Raw genomic sequence first — 18,733 nt, 5'->3', positions numbered from 1 at the left:
CATAGCAAGTGAGGGTGAGAGGGGAGGACACTGAGGGGAGGCAGAAGGAGCAGCTTGGGCGAAGGCTGGGAAGAGAAAGTACATGCTACCTATAATTAGGCCGCAGGTCAGATGTCAGCCGCAATCATCACTAATGCTCACGATGTGCTTAAGTCACCGGCTGGGCAAAGGCTAGTTCAGAGCACCCACTTTCTTCTACACAGCACCTCGATAAGAATACGGCATTATTAGCCTCATTTTTCAGATGAAGGAAAATGAGCTTGGCCTTGCTGAAGGTCCAAGGAATGATCATTCCAGGAACCTAGCCCAGGCCCTCAGAGAAAGTGATGGGGTTGAGGCTGACCACAGGACATTCCTCCGCCCTTTCCTACTGACCTTTAGTGGCCTGCAGGATGCATCCAGGTGGGCAAGGACTGTGCTGAGTTGCAGTAAACCACCTTCCTCACCAGCTGAAGAAGAAGCAGGCCCAAGTCATGGCAAACTCTGGAGCCTGACAGGTGGAATCGATGGATTAGAAGAGAATTCCAAGGAGCAGAGTCTGCCTTCTAAGCTCTCCAGCCCAGACTCGTGAGAGGAGGGAAGGGCTCACAGGAGTGGCAATGTGAGAGGTGAGGTCTGTCTGCACCTACCCAGTGGAGGCCAAGCAGGGGCGCAAGTTAAAACTCCCTGAGCGAGACAGAAGCTCTTCTACTGCTTCTAGCATCTCCCAGCACACATGTCCTGCAATGTATTTGAGATATTTAGACTCAAATCCTCAAGTGCTTATTGCAAACTTATTATCAATAACCAGGAAGGATCTAAGCCAGGACCAGCCCTCAAAGCAAGAACGACGCTTTACGTGGCCTCCAGAAATTGCCAGTTATAGAATTATTTTGGTCCATAACCCTTCTGGAGTGCTTACCAGATGCCAGTGCTTTCTTAAGCCTTTTACTTGTGTGAATTTATTTAATCCTTAATCTTGTGCAGTTGGGAGTACCTCCATTTTACAGATGGAGAAACTGAGGCATAGCGGGATTTCAGAAACTTGCCAGAGCTTGTTTAGCACATCGGCCTGAGGCATCTGGGCTCTGCCCACTATATGTATCATGGTCAGAGACTTGGGCCTGTGTGCAGCTCAGGGCTCCAAATTCAGAAGCTCTAAGGCCACAAAGCAGGGCTGAGCTACGTCTTTTCAGGGAGGGTGACGTGACAGCCCAGAGAACACAAAGGGCCTCCAGTCACACAGAGTGAGGAAAGGGGCATCCTGGGACCAGGGATTGAAGTGTCACATCTGAAATGCAGGCCACCTCCTGCCTCCTGTCCCTCCTGCTGCTGTCCTCTCACAGTCCCTCCTACTTTGAAGACCTTCCTTCAGACTTCCAGGCCCAGGGCCCAATGCAGCTCTTTCCTTAGTAGGGCTGGGTGCCTCCTGAGTTGGGCAAGCCCAGCAGGATCACCACCCATGAGGATCGGCCCAAGACTGTGCCACATGGCCGGCCACAGAGACCAAGCAAGGAGCAAGGAAGCAGCTGACCTGGGCAGGAGGTGAGGCCAGGCTGTGGGTGAGGGAGGAAAAACAGAATAATTGGTCAGAGAAGCAGAACCAAGGTCAAGGTACCAAGTGAAACGAGATAGAAGTGGGGTGAAGACACCAGAAATTGAGTTAGTCTAAAACAGGTGGAGGACTGCAGGCTGAGCTGTATCAAGGTGAACTCCACAGCCATCAGTGATCCCATCTCCTGGGTGGAGGCTTGCAGAGCTACTGCACCACAGGCAGGGGGCACACTTGTGTGGGAAATGGGCACAGATCAGGGACTAGCAAACACTAGAAACAGCATCCCAGAGTCAGATCCCCTAGGAGCCAGAGGCCACCAAAATCAGATCATGGGATTAATAAAAGCTAAAATTTAAAGCATTAACTCTGAGCCAGGCACTTTGCTAAATGCTCTGGGTAGATGATCTTAGTTATCCCTCATAGACAGTGGGGGAGAATGTGGGCTCCCAAATCAGGTGGGGTTGGAGTCCTGCTTCCTCCACGTCTTAGCTGTGTGATCTTGGACAAGTTACCTAAATCGCTGTTTTGCAATTTCTTCCTGGGATTGATTTAGTATTTATGTCATTAGTATTTATAGTCATGATGAGGATTCAATAAAATAACAGTGGTATCATTTAGAGAAGAAACCTCAGTAACTTTAACAATGATTGCTTTTACCAGCCACTGTTGGATACCACGAAGAGGAAGAACGGAGACTTCAGTGCTTCTTAAGAAGCAGGGCTAGAAGCAAACCCAGCCAGCCACTATGCCCACCCTTCCCCTCCACCCAGAGCAGCAAGGTGAAGAGAGGACCCAGGTAGGAAGCCCAAGAGACACACAAGGGGGTCAGGAAAGGAGGGCAGGAAAGGGGAGCCTGGAGCTGTTTCCAAGCAGATCTCAGGGCAGCTGTGCAGGGCTGGAGAGAGGGCAGCTAGTGGGCCTGGATACTGAGCCCCAACAAAGTGCCAGACCCAGGGCGCGGGGGCCCTCTGGTTGAAGCAGCTACTCCAGCTAGGACATGAGAGCCGTGCTTGGACACCCCAGGGCTTGCTGCAAAGCCATCAGTGACAGCACAACCTGCAGAGCTGAGGTATGACATCAGTGTATCCCTGCACCTGCACAGGAGGCGGCGATGGGGGAGGGTGCTGCCATGGCAACAGGGAAGACCTAGTGCAGATGGCTACCCGTGAGCCACTGTTCTCTGTGCTTTGTCAGCTACATTATCATTCCCGTTCTGTAGATGACATCAAGGCACAGAAAAGTCAAGTAATATTCACAGGATCACACAGCAGATAAGTCACTGAGACATGAACCAAACCCAGGTTGTCTGGCTCCAGAATCCATACTCCTACCCTCCAGGATCTATAATGCTCAGTCAGGCTAGTCTCAGAAATAGCTAGATAACTAGGACTAATAACTTCCACTTGTCACTGGATCCTTGAGCAGTAAAATGTATGGAGTGCAGGCAATTAAAAAGCTGAAAATTGGGAAAGTAATCGGATAATCCCAAATTGAGGAATATTTCTACAGAATAACTGATCAGTCCTCTTTGAAAGTGTCAAGGTCATGAAGATATGGAGATACCGAGGAACCCCCATGGAGGGAGTGTGGGGGGGCCGATGGAGACAGGGCAGCTAAGTGCACGTGGGGGTGCCAGACAAAGGCCCTTCGTGGGAACACGGGTGGCATCCACATAAGCTCTAAGCAGCAGTATTAGCAGCAGGCTAATTTCTTAGCTTTGATCAAGGTTCTGTGGTTATGTAAGATGGCATTACAGGCAGTTGGGCAGGGAGAATATGGGAATTCTATATATTATTTTTGCAGTTCTTCCACAAGTATAAAACTATCTCAAAATAAAAATAATTGTTACATTCAAATGACAAAAAAAAAGCCACTGACTTTCCCAGTGTAAAAACTAACATGCTTGTTTTGCAATTATAATCAGATTACCTTGTTTCTACATATGCATGCAAATGTGTGCTCACCTTGATTTAACATTAAATGTGTTTTAAATTGTGAATAATAATTTCTTTCCTTTTTTTTTTTTTTATGCTGGCGATGCTTACATTGAGCAAGCTGGACCTGATTCAGCTAACGGCACACTTCCACAGGCTTTGCTGTGCGAATCCACCATCTCCCTGCCTTTGGCTCATGTTCCCAGCCAATCTACTCCAACCACACACACGGATGGCTGCTGCTAGGAAGGGCTACATCCTCCCGAGGTAAAAGGTCACACGTAGGCAGGCGTGAGGCTCCAGAAATGTAACAGGACTGTACACACGGAGGAATGAGCAAGCCAGGAAGACCCAGGTGTCAAGGGTCAAGATGGCTGAGAGCCAGAAGGATAAAGGAGAAATGGAGTCAGCAGTCTCCCTCCTATACAAGGTAAAACCCTCTCCTGCATTCACTTCTTTAAAACTCATCGCTGCTTTAGGAGGGAGGAGGCATTATTATCCTACCCACTTCACAGATTAGGAGACTGATGAGAGAGTTTAGGCCACACAGCAAGTCAGCAGCAGAGCTGGCGTTGGAACCCGGAAACCATGTGCCTCCAGAGACTGTAGGCATCTCTTTCTTCCAATCAATATTGGACTTGCAATCTTTGCCAAATCATCCCCGGGTTTGTCTTCAACTCCAAGAGTGGGACATGGAGTGAACCAGACAGATGCCACAGAGCACAACCAGGGAACAGGTGCTCCCCATCCATCATTTCCTTTGGTCCTTTGAATGGGGAGCCGTGAGCTCCAAAAGCCTGAGTAACTTGTCCATCAACCAGACAGCTCAGTGGTTTAAACCCACACACTCCCCAGAGCGAAAGCCCGTGCTCACTCCACTGTGTGAAGGCTTTCAAGGTGCAAAAATCATTAAGCAGGTACCAGGAAGTGAACCCCAGCGGACCCTGAGAGGTAGCCCTAGAAAGCCTGGCAGAATCATGCTGACTTGGCCACCATCCAATTAATGTCACCTGTCAGGCTTGTCAACTCCAGGCAACTCAGACCCTCAGCAAATAGAAAGAGCGTCCGTTGTTTTGTTTGCTTTGGGGGCCTAAGTCACCTATTTTAGTACCTCTGTTCTAATTTACCTCGAAAATTACAAACATCCCTGTCCTTCCTTCCAACATGAGATTTTCTGTTAGAATAAGACTCAAAACCCATTTCAGTAGACACTTGGACCTCGTAAAGGGGGCCAGCATGGTAAAGAAATTTGGAAGTCCCTTTCGTCCTTTAGGTCAGAATAAAGCCAGACTGAACCAGGGGAGCTTCACAAAGCCAGGCCCAGTTTTACACTTGAAAATGTGAACAACACCCCTTCAGCCCATCCCCAAAACCCATTCACAGCTCAGGGTTCCAAATTCTGAAAAAGGAAGTCAATATGCAAATTTGGAAACAGCAGAATCCCCCAGATCCAATGTCAGGCTCAAGTGGGAACAGCTGGATGGATGCCTTTACAAAACAATGCCTTAGGGACTCCCTGGAAGGTTGTTTGGGTGATGACACCAGAGAGCCTGGGCTCTGCCTCCTGGGAAGACACCAGAGCCACTCCCTGTAGCATAGGGTACATCTTTCACCAAAGGCAAAAAAAGAACCAACATTAGGCCTGGGTGATCTGAAGCCGTTTAAATCTGTCACAAGCCTAGACTGACTTGTTAAAATCTTTATCTCCCAAAGAGTTTCCCTTTTCAGTCACATCAGCAATCGGTGTTTCTCTGAGCAACTCGGAACATCCACTGTACCTCCTTTTAATGAAAATTAAGAACCACCAGCATGAAATTAAGAACGTTTCTAATGTGTGGAGTAAAAAGGGGCAAGGGAACTGGGTCCTTGTAACTGAATCTCTCCGCTGGAACGATGAGTACTGTGCTTTGAATTTACTGGCCATGAGATCAACAAGAGTGTGAAGACAAGGAATTTGTAAACAAGTACATAACCCATAGCTGTCTTCAATTAGATTCTACTCAAAGGCAAGGCTGCAAAGATGCAGGTAAAGTAGGTTTAGAAAGGGTGCATAGCCAAACGGACTAATCTTAGCTCTGAGAAAGGTAGAGGAATAAGTCCAAAACCTATTGTCTGTGGATTAATTGCACCGCGTTTTGCAACACATAGAACAGCAGCTGGCCCACACAGAAGCGCTGTGCTAGATCTTACTGAGTTGTGTCTGCTGTTACTACTAATATTATTAATAGGCTGCCCTGACTCATAAACTATTCTAAATCCTTTGCTACACTTAGGTGATGCAATTTATATAGGCAATGCAGATTTTTTTTTCCCTCTTAAAGGTAGACATGAAAAACTGGAGAAGCAAACTCCCACCCACAAAGAGCAAGGCACCCCTGCCTCTGACACGTTCCCTGGGAGTGACCACCTAGCAATCTGGAAGCTCAGAAGCCTTTATTTGAAGCTTGAGAAGATACCAAGGACTTTCCATGAAAACCGGTCTAGAGAGACAGAGACATTTGATCGCATTTTCCAATGAGAAGCACATGTCCAGGGAACATGAGCTTCCTCCACTCACGTATGGATGGAAACATGCTGAGCACATTCTGTCCCAAGAACTTACTCATGCTTATCCTTTAAAGTTTAACTTTTTAATTTAAATCCCAGGATTCTGCTTAAACTGGCCAACTGAAAGGTTGCTCTGAGAACAACTTCTGGGCAATCTATTAATCGCGTGGCAATTCCCAATGGCTGACACAGATGTTCCATGAGGTCCAGACATCCACAGAGTTGGTAAGACATTATGGCCTCTTTTTCTCTTTTCCATGATCATCTCTAGAAGCATCTAATAGATACTATTTGACCACCACCAGCAAAAGACACTGCTCTGCATGCTTACACTAGGTCAGGTTCATTATCCAAATAAGCAGACATCCGAGGCTTCCAGGCAGTATATAAAAGGTCAGATCTGTTATGACTCACATATTTCCATAACTTGTCTCTTATTATCATTTAATCCCTTGGGCAGCTTTTGTAAAACCCTGTTGCTCACTAGTTTGATAACACAACCAACACTGAGCTGGTTCTGAAACTGCAGATGCACAGTCTAGGCTGCCAATTCCCTCAGCCCCTCAGGTCCATAAAACAAAACGTGACCTTGAATTAAGAAGTCCCTGGTCCCTGGTATGTATCAACACCACCTAAAGATTCCCCAGAAAGGGGCTTGATCTTTGTTTTATCTTTGAAAAATAAGCCAGGCTGTAGCCCTGTTCTCCGCGAGCACTAACCTGTGGTCCTTGGGTCTCTTCATGGATACATACGGGAGAGTTATTCTAGGTGATCTCTTGGTAAAGAGTTTTATTTTAAATCCCAGCTAATCTGTGCTGCTCCCTGGACTGGTCTGATCTCTTGATACATCTTTTCAGTTTTATAGAGAGATGGAAAAAGAGAGGGCACGAGTTTCCCTCTTTTTCTCTCTTCTAGTCAACGCTGTTCCATCCCTCAACCCCTTCCTCTTTAGTGTCAACAGAGGTATAGGGGAACCAAAAATAAAGAAATAGAGAGCCGAGCCAGCTGACAACCCTCTCCACAGAGACAGTGCTAAGGAACTAGAGGCCGAGTCTGCATAGCACACACAGGGCTCCCTGCTTGTTCTGAGGTCCTCTGGGTATTTTTAGAATCTGTGGGGAGAGGTTAAGCAGCACAGGGTGGCTGTTATGCCGTTAATGACTCACTGAGCTTAAAGAAGCAGGATTCACGCAACTGCTAAAGCTTCAGGCGAGAAGAAACAACGCTTCACTTAAAACTTGCACATACATGGAGGTGGGGGAAAGGGAGAAAATCTTGACAACTAAGCTGCAAAGAAGTTCTGAGCTGAGGTTTAAGTTATCTAATTATGAGATTTTTAGGAATCTGTAGTGGCCACACGTATTTCCCTCCCTTCCTTCCATCCTTCTTTTCTTTTAGTCTTTCCAAAACCTCTCTGGGGTACCACCCTTCTCCATCTGTTCCACAGACTGGGAACACAAAGATCCAGACCCGGCCAATCACAGCAGCCCTTTCCTCAGTGGTCAGACCAGGAGTGGGCGGGGCTGAAATCCAGCCAATGAGACTCCTCCCTGGCCCTCTTCCCGGAAGTCTCAGAAAAGAGGCGCCTTTCTTTGCTGGGGTCATTAAGCTTGAGGATGCTGTAAATCTTGAGCTGCTAAAGGCTGTCATTGCCTAAAACAAAGACAACCCAGAAGAAGACCAGCCAAGAGACGGGACAGGAAGAGTCAAGAGAACAGCCCTGGATCCTTAGACACCCCAATTATTTTAAGGATTAAACCACTTGTACAAAATTAGAAAAGAACTAAGAAGTGAAGTCAGGCTTCCAGTTCAACCACTGGACCTACCCTCTTGCTACTCAATCACCCACCGCTTGGAGGATCCTTACTAGCCATTATTTCACACTGAGCTTTTCTTCCTGTCCTTGTCACCCGTTCATCATTTCACCTATAGAGTTCCTGTCAAACTTATTCCGTGTCTTCTTGACCTCTCATGTTTGAGTCTCCATCATTCCATAGGGTGATTTTTCAAGGAGATTTAGAAAGAGCAGCCAGACCAGTTAAATTTTGTTTATGGGACATGATGAAGAAAAAGCACAAATCTAAAAGTTTTAACCTTCCTCCTGAAATGCAGAAGGTGAGTGATTTGGATCATGCTTCAGACACTCAAGGTATTATTGTTTCTAGATCTTCAGGAGGGAAAGGAACATAAATGGTTGTTTTGAATCTGATTCTGCTTTCTCCAACTAGACACCACAAAACATAAAGTCTATAACCACCTAAGGAAGTTGTCAGATATTGAGGGGAAAAAAAAACCCTTCCATAAAGATATTCACAATAATGTTGTTTATGACAATGAAATGTTAGAAGTAATCTAAGTGTCCAAGAATGAGGGATTTGTTTTCAGTTGTAGGAGGTAGCTGTGATTTTAAAACATGCATGTTGATCGAGTCATTAGAAGTTACATCAAGGAAGAATAGAGTGGGGAAAATATCTGACATAATCCTAAGTGGAAAAACAGGCTTCACAACATTATGTCTAGTTCTACACAAACAACAAGGACACAGATTTCCAACATAAACTCAACTGACAACAGTAGAGGGAGTCTGAGTGAATTTCTTGTTGTTGCCATGTCATCCTTTTTGGTTGAACATTTTTGTTGCTATTGTTTGTTTTGATTTGAGCAGCATTATTTGCACAATGGTTGTTATGAAAGAAACAAGCCTAAGACAATGCTACCAGGCTTAAGGAGCTTAAGGAGATGATGTTACTGTGACATCAGAGAAAAGGAAAGTACAAGCCAAGGGAGGAGCCCAAACCCTGGAGTCAGCTGCTATGGTTTGGATACTGGTTCTGCTATTAACTAGCTATGTAACTGGGCAAGTTATCCAGCATCTCTGTGCCTCAGTTTCCTTATCATCCATAAGAATGATAATTCAGTTGTCCCTCTCCCACAATCATAGTTTTACCTTCCATAGTTTCGATTACCTGTAGTTAACTGAGGCCCAAAATATTAAATTGTAAGTTCTAAAAACAATTATAAGTTTTGAATTGGGTACCATTCTGAATATCAGGACAGAGTCTTGCGCCATCTAGTTCTACTCCACCTGGATATGAATAATCCTTTTGTCCAGTGTATACATGCTGTAGATACTACCCTCCCTGTAGTCACTTTAGTAGCCATTTTGGTTATTAGTTTTACATGGTATCCCAGTGATGCTGGATTATTTTATTATAGTGCATTGCTATAATTGTTCTATTCTTTTATTAGTTATTAATCTCTTACTTGCCTAATTTATAGTTTATACCTAATGAATACCTAATTTATACATGCATACCTTCATCCTAGGTATGCATGTATAAGAAAAAAAGCATACTCCACGGGGTTTGATGCTAACCACAGTTTAGGAATACACTGTGGATCTTGGAACATATTCCCCACAGATAAAAGGAGACGAGTGCAACAGTATTTATCCCACGGAGTGTTCTTAAGATCACAAGAGCTAACACCTGTGATTAACCTGAATTTCATGCTAATCACATGAGCATTTTTAAATGCCTGACACAGACTTAAGTTGTTGCTATGATTATGATATAAACCACTCTAGGCCAACCACCTTATCTTACTCATTGCCATATTTCCACACCTTCCAAAGGACCCAACTTGCAGTAGGTGCCTGATAAATGTCTATTGTCTGGTTCCCAGTGGATTCTGGGGGCAACACTGATGTTTTGAGCAGTGGCCGCCAGGCTGCCATGTAGTTGGTACGTACATTGCATGGCTTCTCCTTCCAGACCCTTTCCATGAGCTTCTTAGCACTGAAGGGCCAGTGCTTGTCCTACTGCCTGCTGGGAGCCCTGGTAGTTAATAAGATAAAGGGGACAGTTGAGAATCTTCATTGCTATAGCACAACAAAGTTAAGCACTGGCCTGCCTGCCTTATCAGCCTCTGTCTTAGGACTTTCTTTCGTTGTTTGAAAGAGGAAAATACACTCATGCAAATAAAAGAGGAGCGTTTTCTATAATGAAGTATGAAGATCTTATGAAATCCAACAACAAGAAACAAGATCATAATAGGGCTTTTTTGTCAAATTCAGTTTGAACCTATGGTTGGGTGGTGGATTGACAAAAGCAATTAGACCTGGAGAGGATTTTGTAGAAATGATATCATAATATTACAACTATTTTAAATGTGCAAAAAAAATATGCCTTGGCTGAACTCTGGATGAGCTCAGATTCCACATGGAACACGGAAGGTGACTGCGGTCATCATGTAGGCTGCTTCTTGATGGTCTGAGTTCTGATCTCATCCTTTGAATTCCAAGAGGCTTAGAAAAGTAATGTACGGATACTCAATATGACCCTCCTCCTTCTTCACTGAGGAAAACCAACTCAGAGGCCACCTGCAGAGCACATGGCCACAATTCAAAATGACGAGTACACACTGGATCCAAGAATCCAAAATGAGTCCCAGACAGCTTCAGCTCTAAGCCCAGGGGATGGGAGGAGACTGAGTCACCCGAGAAGCCCACCTGCTAGTGGAGGTGACCACCCATCTGCCATGGTGGACTACTCATCAATGCCCCCATTTCCAAACTTTCAGGAGGTTCACCAGCTCTAGAGGAAAGAATGTCATCCTAGAAGTTAGGTGACTTCTGTGCTTGTTCTATTATGCAGAGACTTTAAGCACAGACCTTGGGAGTTTTAAAAGGATCCTAGAAACCCAAACTTCACCTGGCTGGAACCTAAAAGGGCGGGGGGTGCTGGCAAGTCCAGGATGCTTGTGGTCTCAGAGTCTTAGTAGATGGTCTTCCCCATGCAGCGGTGAACCCAATAGGGAATCACCTGCCTGAATATGGCTCCGCTTGTACAGAGGCACTTGGGCAAATTTCCTGGAAATTTATACAAAGGATTGTATAGAAGGAAAAACAAAGTACGGTGATAAAAATTTACCCACTTGCTGAATGTCAAGATCAGACCCCATCTGGAGAATACAATTTCTAGAGGCCCCAGAGTGAATGAGTGATAAAGCAGAAATGTGCAAAAATAAAAGCCCTCCCTTTGTTCTTTTCTAGATTGTAACTTAGAAAGGCCAGTAAGTCTCCCAGCTCAAACTACCTCTGCCCTTCCTTTCTCTATGAATCAGGGAAACAGGTTTTCAGCACAAAGAGGAGAGCTAAGAGGTGTTAAGACTCTCCCACATGACAAACCCATCTTGTTTTATCCTCATGTTTGCCCTGGAAGGAAACAGTATAATTTACCTTTCTTTTAATAGGTAGACTGGGGCTCAAAGAAGCTACACAATTTCCTAAAGGTCACAGAGCATGCCTGTCTGGTTCTAAAGCCTACAGGTTTTGCAGTGCTTTGCCTTCTATGCTCCCCAGGCAGAAGGCCCTGAGGAGGGTTATGGGTAGGATTAAAGTGTTCTTTTAAGAAAATCTTAAAGATGCACTGTTCAGGGCCTGTGAGTTATTTCAGAACGCCAGCTCCACAGTGAGCCAAGCCAGTCATCTCTTCCTACTTCATGGTTCAACAAGGTGTGTTTCTTCAAAGGCACAGAGCTTACTTTTATTTCTCTCTGGTTTCTTAGATTCTCCTCAGTATCTCTAATCAATCTTAAATAATGATTTAGTGATTAAAAAAAAAAAACTCTTGAGCCCAAAAAGTCTCTGTTTGGAGTTTTGAGTGGAATTTGTCTCAGCATAGAACATTTTAGCCAGAGGAGCTAAAAGCAAGGAGCAAAATGAGTCTTTAAAAATAATGACATTTTTATTTTCTCTGGATGTTTTATTTTCTCTGGATATTTTCAGCCATGTTCCCTGCTATATAACTTTTACAACACCAGGTTTGTCTCCTCAATGGAATTTCTAAATACTTAGGCCCATTTTGTCTCCGCTCATCCCTCATTCTTTCTGTGTATAACACACACACACACACACACACACACACACACACACACACTCACTCACATTAACAGATACCTTCAGACATGTGGCAGTGACATTCAGGGATGTCAATGTAAACCAAAACTGAACACTGAAGAGAAATGTTGAAGAAAAGGCATTAATATGCCACTACTTGAAAGGCAATTTCTTTTTTCTTTCTTTTTTTTTGGGGGGGGGGAGGGTACTAAGGATTGAATTCAGGGCTGCTTAACCCCTGAGCTGTATTCCCAGTCCCTTTTATTTTTTATTTTGGAAACAACATCTCACTAAGTTGCTTAGGGCCTCTCAGTAAGTTGCTGAGGCTGATCTTGAACTTGCAATCCTCCTGCATCAGCCTCCCGAGTTGCTGGGATAATAGGTATACTCTACTGTACCCAGCTTGGATGGCAATTTCAAACATGTTCCTTTGGAAAAAAGCAAAGGAAAATCAAGTTTTTTTTTGAAGATAGAAAAAAATGTCAGCTTTAAAAGACAGTATTTTGAATATCACAACAGATTTCAGGAGATTCAATGTTGAGAAATATTGACGTAGAGTCTAGGGATAAATCGTTTTTGACAGCAACCGCTAACATATAAGGAATTTGCCGCATGGTGGGAATTTCACCATACACACGTGTCTGCCTTCACAATTTCATGCTCTTGCTGAACCCATATTGCATATGTGATCACTGAGGCTCAGAGAGGTTGAGTAAATTGCCTTAAAACGGCCTTCTGCCTGAGAAACTTGTCCATGACTCACCTGCAGTGCTTTTTATTAAATGTAAATGAAGGGCAGGAATCTGTACTTCAGTAAGTTACAGAAATACATCCAACGGTCTTGACTTCCAGTGGCCTCCTCCCCCTCTTTCAGAACTGGTGTGTGACTCCATCTGGTCAACCCATCACTGGAAACGACAGCCTCAATTTGTGCAAGAGGATTATCCAAACAGGAATGGGTCAAATCTTTCTGACAGGAAGAAAAGGCCAGCCTTAGCATCCTGTCTCTGCAAGAGTGACTCAGAGAGAGGCCCAGCCTTTTGCACAATCCCAAAATGCCAGGGAAATCGGGTCTTTGGCCAGCAAAGAGGACCCAAGTGAATGTCTGGCTTGGTCCGGCCTTTCCCACACTGGACGAAGCAGCAAGAACACATCCAGCACTGTGACCTCCTTGCTGTGAAAGACACATTACCTTCCCCTGGAGAACAATGAGTGTGTTGATGGACAAAGCTCATTAATAATTCGCTTCTGAATAATTCACAAGAGAGGGTTTTGCTGCCATGGTAACCACTGAAGGGCCTATTTGTTTGTTTGTTTTTTAAATGTGTCTGGGCCATTTTGTTTTCCGTGAATATTGAATTCCTGACAGATACTGTATATGTGTAGGAGTGAGACGTGAATGGGCGAAGGAAAAATATCTTAAAAATGCAGTCGGTGAATCTTAAAAATCAGGACATTGAAATCAGAAGCCAAGTGCCTTTCTCGTTCTCATACTGCACCCTTCTGGAAAGGAAGAGGAAATGAAGAAAACTCATCTCATGCCTGTTATTATGAAAACTTACTCACATTGATAACTCATATAATAAAGCAATCTGCACACTAAACATTCTTAACATATGTTTTCCAATTTAATCTTGACTGCACCCTTCTGAAGTCAACATTATCATCCCATTTTATAGTTGAGTAAGCTGATCTCAGGGCATGGAGGAGGCAGGATTTAGATCTAGCCATCCCCTGTGTTCTGGGACCTATCTGAGTGTAGACTGCTTTCTGTACCCACAGCACAGGACACCCAGGGCCCACAGTACATGTCTTTCCAGCAGAGAGACTCTCAGATACTCAGAAATATTTGTAGAAGAATCCATAAGAGAATGCATGATTTAAAGCAATACCTCTTTAACTTTGGTCTCACGCATTCAAATATTCCAAGTAACACTGACTCATGACAACTAAACCACTGACCCAGTTTCCCATTCTCATGTGCAGGTAGAGAGTGCCAGCCAATGGCTGTTCCCCAATGGCTGCACGCACACAGTTCCTCATCCTTCTCCCAATGCTCCTTCCCAGATCTCCAGGTCTTCATAAAGCATTTCACCTCTCCAGGTTTCAGTTTGCTCTCTGAGGGTTCCCCCAGACCCCACATAGAGAGAATGAAGTTGAAAGTTTGCAATTTCAATTTGTATTGCTCAGGGGTCACCATGATTCAGTAACTGGTTTGGCTGGTTTTAGACAGTCAATGGGTCAATAGATAACTCTGGCACGGCCTCAGCACAGCCTGTGCGAGGAAGAAGTGAAGCACCTCAGCCTGATTTAAAACACAAAAACCAAAGAAAAGAAATTCCTTGACTTGAGAGCACAAGCCTTGAATTTCAAACATATTTGACCATCCCCTGCAGGAAGAAAGATTTGTCTTCTGTTTCTTGTCAAGACCCAGCGTGCACACTCACATGCACACACACATACACACACACACACACATATGCACACTCAGATGCACACACAAAAGAACCACAGGAAACAAATCTATATCCTTTCTGCACACAGTGTGCAATGGTTTCCCTGATCTAAGGGGCATATCTCCAAGATTCCTGATGGATGCAGGTGGCACCGTATATACTGAATACATTCAGCATCCTATATGTACTATATTTTCTCTCATATATATACCTGTGTTAAAGTCTAATTTATAGACTTTGCACGGTAAGATTAGCAATAGAAACTAATAATAAAATAGAATTGTAATAATATACCATAATAACAGTTATGCGAATCTAACCATTTTTGTCTCTCTCTCAAAAGATGATACTACAGTCACCCTCCTTCTGGTTGACCATAGGTAACAAAGCACAGAGAGCAAAACCCAAATAAGGGGGGAATTCTTGTATTCTGAATTTCTATTTGTCTCCATTCCATTTTTAAAATTTTTTTTTTATTGTAGATGGACACAATATCTTTATTTATTTATTTTTATGTGGTGCTGAGGATCGAACCCAGTGCCTCACATGTGTGAGGCAGGTGCTCTACCACGGAGCTACAGCCCCCGCCCTCCATTCCATTTTAAAAATCAGACCTTTTTCTCATAAATGGATGTTCCAGCCAACTGAATAGCTAGGTCCTGCACTTTGAGAAGCACTAACTAGTGCTCTGTATCCCACGCTGTTATTGAGCATGAAATGCAATGTGCCCTAAGTATAAACTATGCAGCAAATTTTGAAAATAATATAAAAATAACATTAAATGCCTCAGTAAAGATTTTTCATATCAATTACATGTTGGAGCAATAATAGTTTGAATACACTGAAATAAATAAACTATACCCTGTTTCTCCTTCCTTCTTTAGTGTGAAAATGGACTGTTATGGATGTGATTCCCGGTATGTCTCTCTTGGGCAATGCAGACTGAGAGCTGTGTGGACCTGCTGCAGCCACAGGTCAAATCCAGCAGACCCTCTGTTTCTGTATGTAGAGTTTTACTGAAATGTATCCACGTAGAATCATTCACATATTGTCCGTGGCTGCCTTCATGCCGCAGGGGCAGAGCTGAATAGTTGCAAGAGACAGCACTACCTGAGAACTTTAAATTATTCACCATCTAACTCTTGGGGGAAAAAAAAAGAGGCAGCCCATAATAGAGCATGAGCACTTTTTATTGTCAGTCACTGTGCCAGGTCATACAGTCATCTCTTGCGACTTCAAGACACTGGTTCCAGGAGCCCCATGGATGCCAAGATCAGTGGATGCCCAAGTTCCTTATATCAAATGGGTTAGCACTTTGCATAACCAACACACATACTCCAGTGTACTTTAAATCATCTCTACGTTACTTGTAATGCCTAAAACAACGTGAATGCCATGTGAATGGGTGCTGTGCTGTATTATTGTGGGAATAAAGACAAGAAACAGTCTATACATGCTCATTACAGAGCCAACTTTTTTCTTGAATATCTTAGATCTGCAATTGACTGAATCCATGGATGTGAAACCCCCAGATTAAGAGGGCTGATTGCATGTGCTAGAGACTTCCTACTGATGACAATCCTGACAGAGGAGTTGTATTACCACATCTTACAAATGATGCTCAAAGTCATTTGTCTGAGGTCACCCTGCTGAAATTTGAAGCCTCATCAGTCTTGTAACAAAACACACACCACCATTTCTACTTTGCATGTCCCCTCCCCTTCCCACAAACACCTCCTACCCAGAGAGAGTTCCAAGTTCTACCTGAGTAGCTGGGAGAACCCACCCCCACAGGACTGCCAACCAGCCCAGAAGGAAATAGGAAATGTGCCCTAAGTATAAAGTACACAGCAGGATTGGGGAAGAAGGCATCCCGGGGATATGGACCAGTGTTGACATCTCTTCTCATCTTAGGGAAAATGACCTGCCTTCTACCCACCAGGCAAAAAAACTACTGTTCAGATGCTGTTCCTGGAGTGGCCCAAATGAGAACAATTGGCACCTTTCCCATTTCCATTAGGACTTTCCATGGAGATGTCTTGTTTTTCATTTTCAACCCTCAAACCTTAGGGCTTCCAATCCAGGATTTGAAAATCTCAGATATCCAAAGTCACTTTGGAAAAAATATGTGGACAAAAGCTCACTGGGGCTATTTTTAAGTGAAAGAGCACTTAACAAAGTAGTTTGTCGAGTGACACATTACCTCGGAAAATAAATAAATATCACAACAGTTCTGCTCCGTACATGTGGCTCATGCGCACACACGTGTATACAGGGTGTATACAGGGTGTATACAGCCCTGAGCCCCTCGGGGTTCATCCAGGCTTGGCATCCTCAGGACCTCCTTTTCTTGGAAGGCAACAGCAGCGAGGTGCGTGTGCATGTTGAGAGGGAGAGAGGTGCATAAATGGAACATTTTGAAATTATTCTACTTCTAGAAGGCCCAGTGGAGGGTGTATGGGGGTCTTTCTGCTTATACTGATTTTTAAAGTTTTGTGTAAGTGACAAATGCATTACTTGAGTCATTTTCTGTTCCTGGTTGAAGAAGACAGGCACATGGTTTTGTTTCCTGAAGTCACTGTCAACCTTCCACTGATTTCCACATGGGAAGACACATAGAATGTGACCTCATGCGAGTACAATAGAAAACGGTGATCTTTTAGGATTGGGTCAGACGGGGAGGGCATCCTTCTGTCTTTGCAGCAAAAGTGGAGCTGCAGTGCCTCCCTGTGTCCAGGACCATAGAAATCACAGGAACAAGGAGAAGAAGTTGACTTCTTTGCTCCTCAGGGGCAGGGGCCTTGTGGGCAATTCCTTACAGACTACTAGGAATTCTCAGGGCCAAGCAGCAATTTAATGCTTATTGACTTTGTTATTCACACTCCTTCTTGCCAGAACAGAAATTTGAGAGAGCTGGGGCTCCCAAGGCCCACCCTTGGCTGCCTAGAGAAAGGGCCCGAGGTTCCCACACTCTTGTTCCCAAGGGCAGCAAGCAGAGGGTCCGGAGAAAGCCCACCAGAGGGGAGCCCTGAGCCCCTCAGGGTTCATCCAGCCTTGGCATCCTCGGGACCTCCTTTTCTTGGAAGGCAACAGCAGCGAGGTGCGTGTGCATGTTGGGAGGGAGAGAGGTGCATAAATGGAACATTTTGAAATTATTCTACTTCTAGAAGGCCCGATTTTAGATGCTCCAGGGAGCCAGAAGCACAACTGAGCTCAAATGGTAAAAGGTTTTAAATTAGCCAACTTTTGTGGAGCACCAAATGTTCCAGGCTCCGTCAAATGATAGATGACCACGATCACAACCCTCCAAGGTAGATGTTCTTTATCCTCCACTTACAGCAGGAATAGTAAGGGACCTAAGCACCCAGAGGCCAAGGCATTTGTCCAGTAAGTAGCTGGTTCTAGATGCAAGCATCTCTGGGTTCCTTATGAGTGCCACAAGTCCTGTACCAAGGTTGTGGTCAGCATGTGATGCCATCAGGTAGCAGAGCCCCAGGACGCGGTATCTCCCAGGGCACTAGGCTGCTGCGCTCTGTGTGGCTGCCAGAAGGTGGCTGTGTCTGTCTCCCAGGGGGCTGTCCTAATGCCCAACAGAGAGCCAGCCACTCTGTAAGCATCTGCTAAATGAGTGACTGGCACCATGTCTGATTGCCAATTGGCAATAAAATGAGCTGCCCACATGACATTCCAGGAGACTCCTGTGAATTCTAGAACTGCCACATTGAAGACAGAGGCCAGCCCTGTCACCGATCTCCACCCCCTCCCCACCCCAGTTAATACAGCAATCCCTTCCCTGGTCATTTCAAGGACAGATGGCTGCAAATGAATCACAGCAGCCATGTCCCCCATGAGGTGACACCCACCCTTCAGTTCTTTCTGCTGTCTTGCTGTCCTGGGCAGAGATGGCAAAAACAATTCCCAAACTGGTATCCATTACTGAGCCTTGACTCAAACTAGGATTTGGCAACTAGCAAGAGGCATTCAGATCAATGTGCCAGGACATTTCACAAACGTGGAAAACAAACTCGCCAACCACTTTCCCTCTGAGCTTTGAATATTTCCTTCGGTGATTTTGTGTCTCCTTCAGGGAAATAACCAAATAAAAACATTAAAAATATGAAGAAAGTAAGTATCATTAACTAACACGTGGACATCAAAGGGACATTTCGGATGATCTTCAACTTACAATGGAGTTAGCCCCTTACAAACCCCTAGTAAATTGAAATCGCTGTTATTTGAAAAAAAATATTTAATACACCTAACCTATGAAAGAGACTAGCTTAGTTTAGCTTACCTTAAACATGCTCAGAACACTGCGACAGGGCAAACTCATCGAACACAAAGCCAATTGTATAATAAGTAG

General features: G+C 44.5%; 1 protein-coding gene across 4 annotated transcripts in view; it reads right to left on the bottom strand.

The window, feature by feature from the left end:
- Window positions 1–18,733, bottom strand: part of Slc1a2 (solute carrier family 1 member 2) — a 147,774-nt gene that overhangs the window by 105,245 nt on the left and 23,796 nt on the right. The window contains exon 1 of one of the 4 annotated variants that reach the window (XM_078046233.1): window positions 6,735–6,795. The exons of the other annotated variants lie outside the window; for them this stretch is intronic. Within the exon in view, the coding sequence (XP_077902359.1) occupies window positions 6,735–6,757 (23 nt within the window). The 5' untranslated portion in view covers window positions 6,758–6,795. Of the gene's footprint in view, window positions 1–6,734; window positions 6,796–18,733 lie in introns of those variants that run through there. 4 annotated transcript variants of the gene reach the window in all.

Source organism: Ictidomys tridecemlineatus, chromosome 4 (assembly GCF_052094955.1).
Source record: "Ictidomys tridecemlineatus isolate mIctTri1 chromosome 4, mIctTri1.hap1, whole genome shotgun sequence".
Taxonomy (NCBI): Eukaryota; Metazoa; Chordata; class Mammalia; order Rodentia; family Sciuridae; genus Ictidomys; species Ictidomys tridecemlineatus.
The sequence above is the reverse complement of the archived record's forward strand: the minus strand, read 5'-3'. Positions and strand labels throughout refer to the sequence as shown.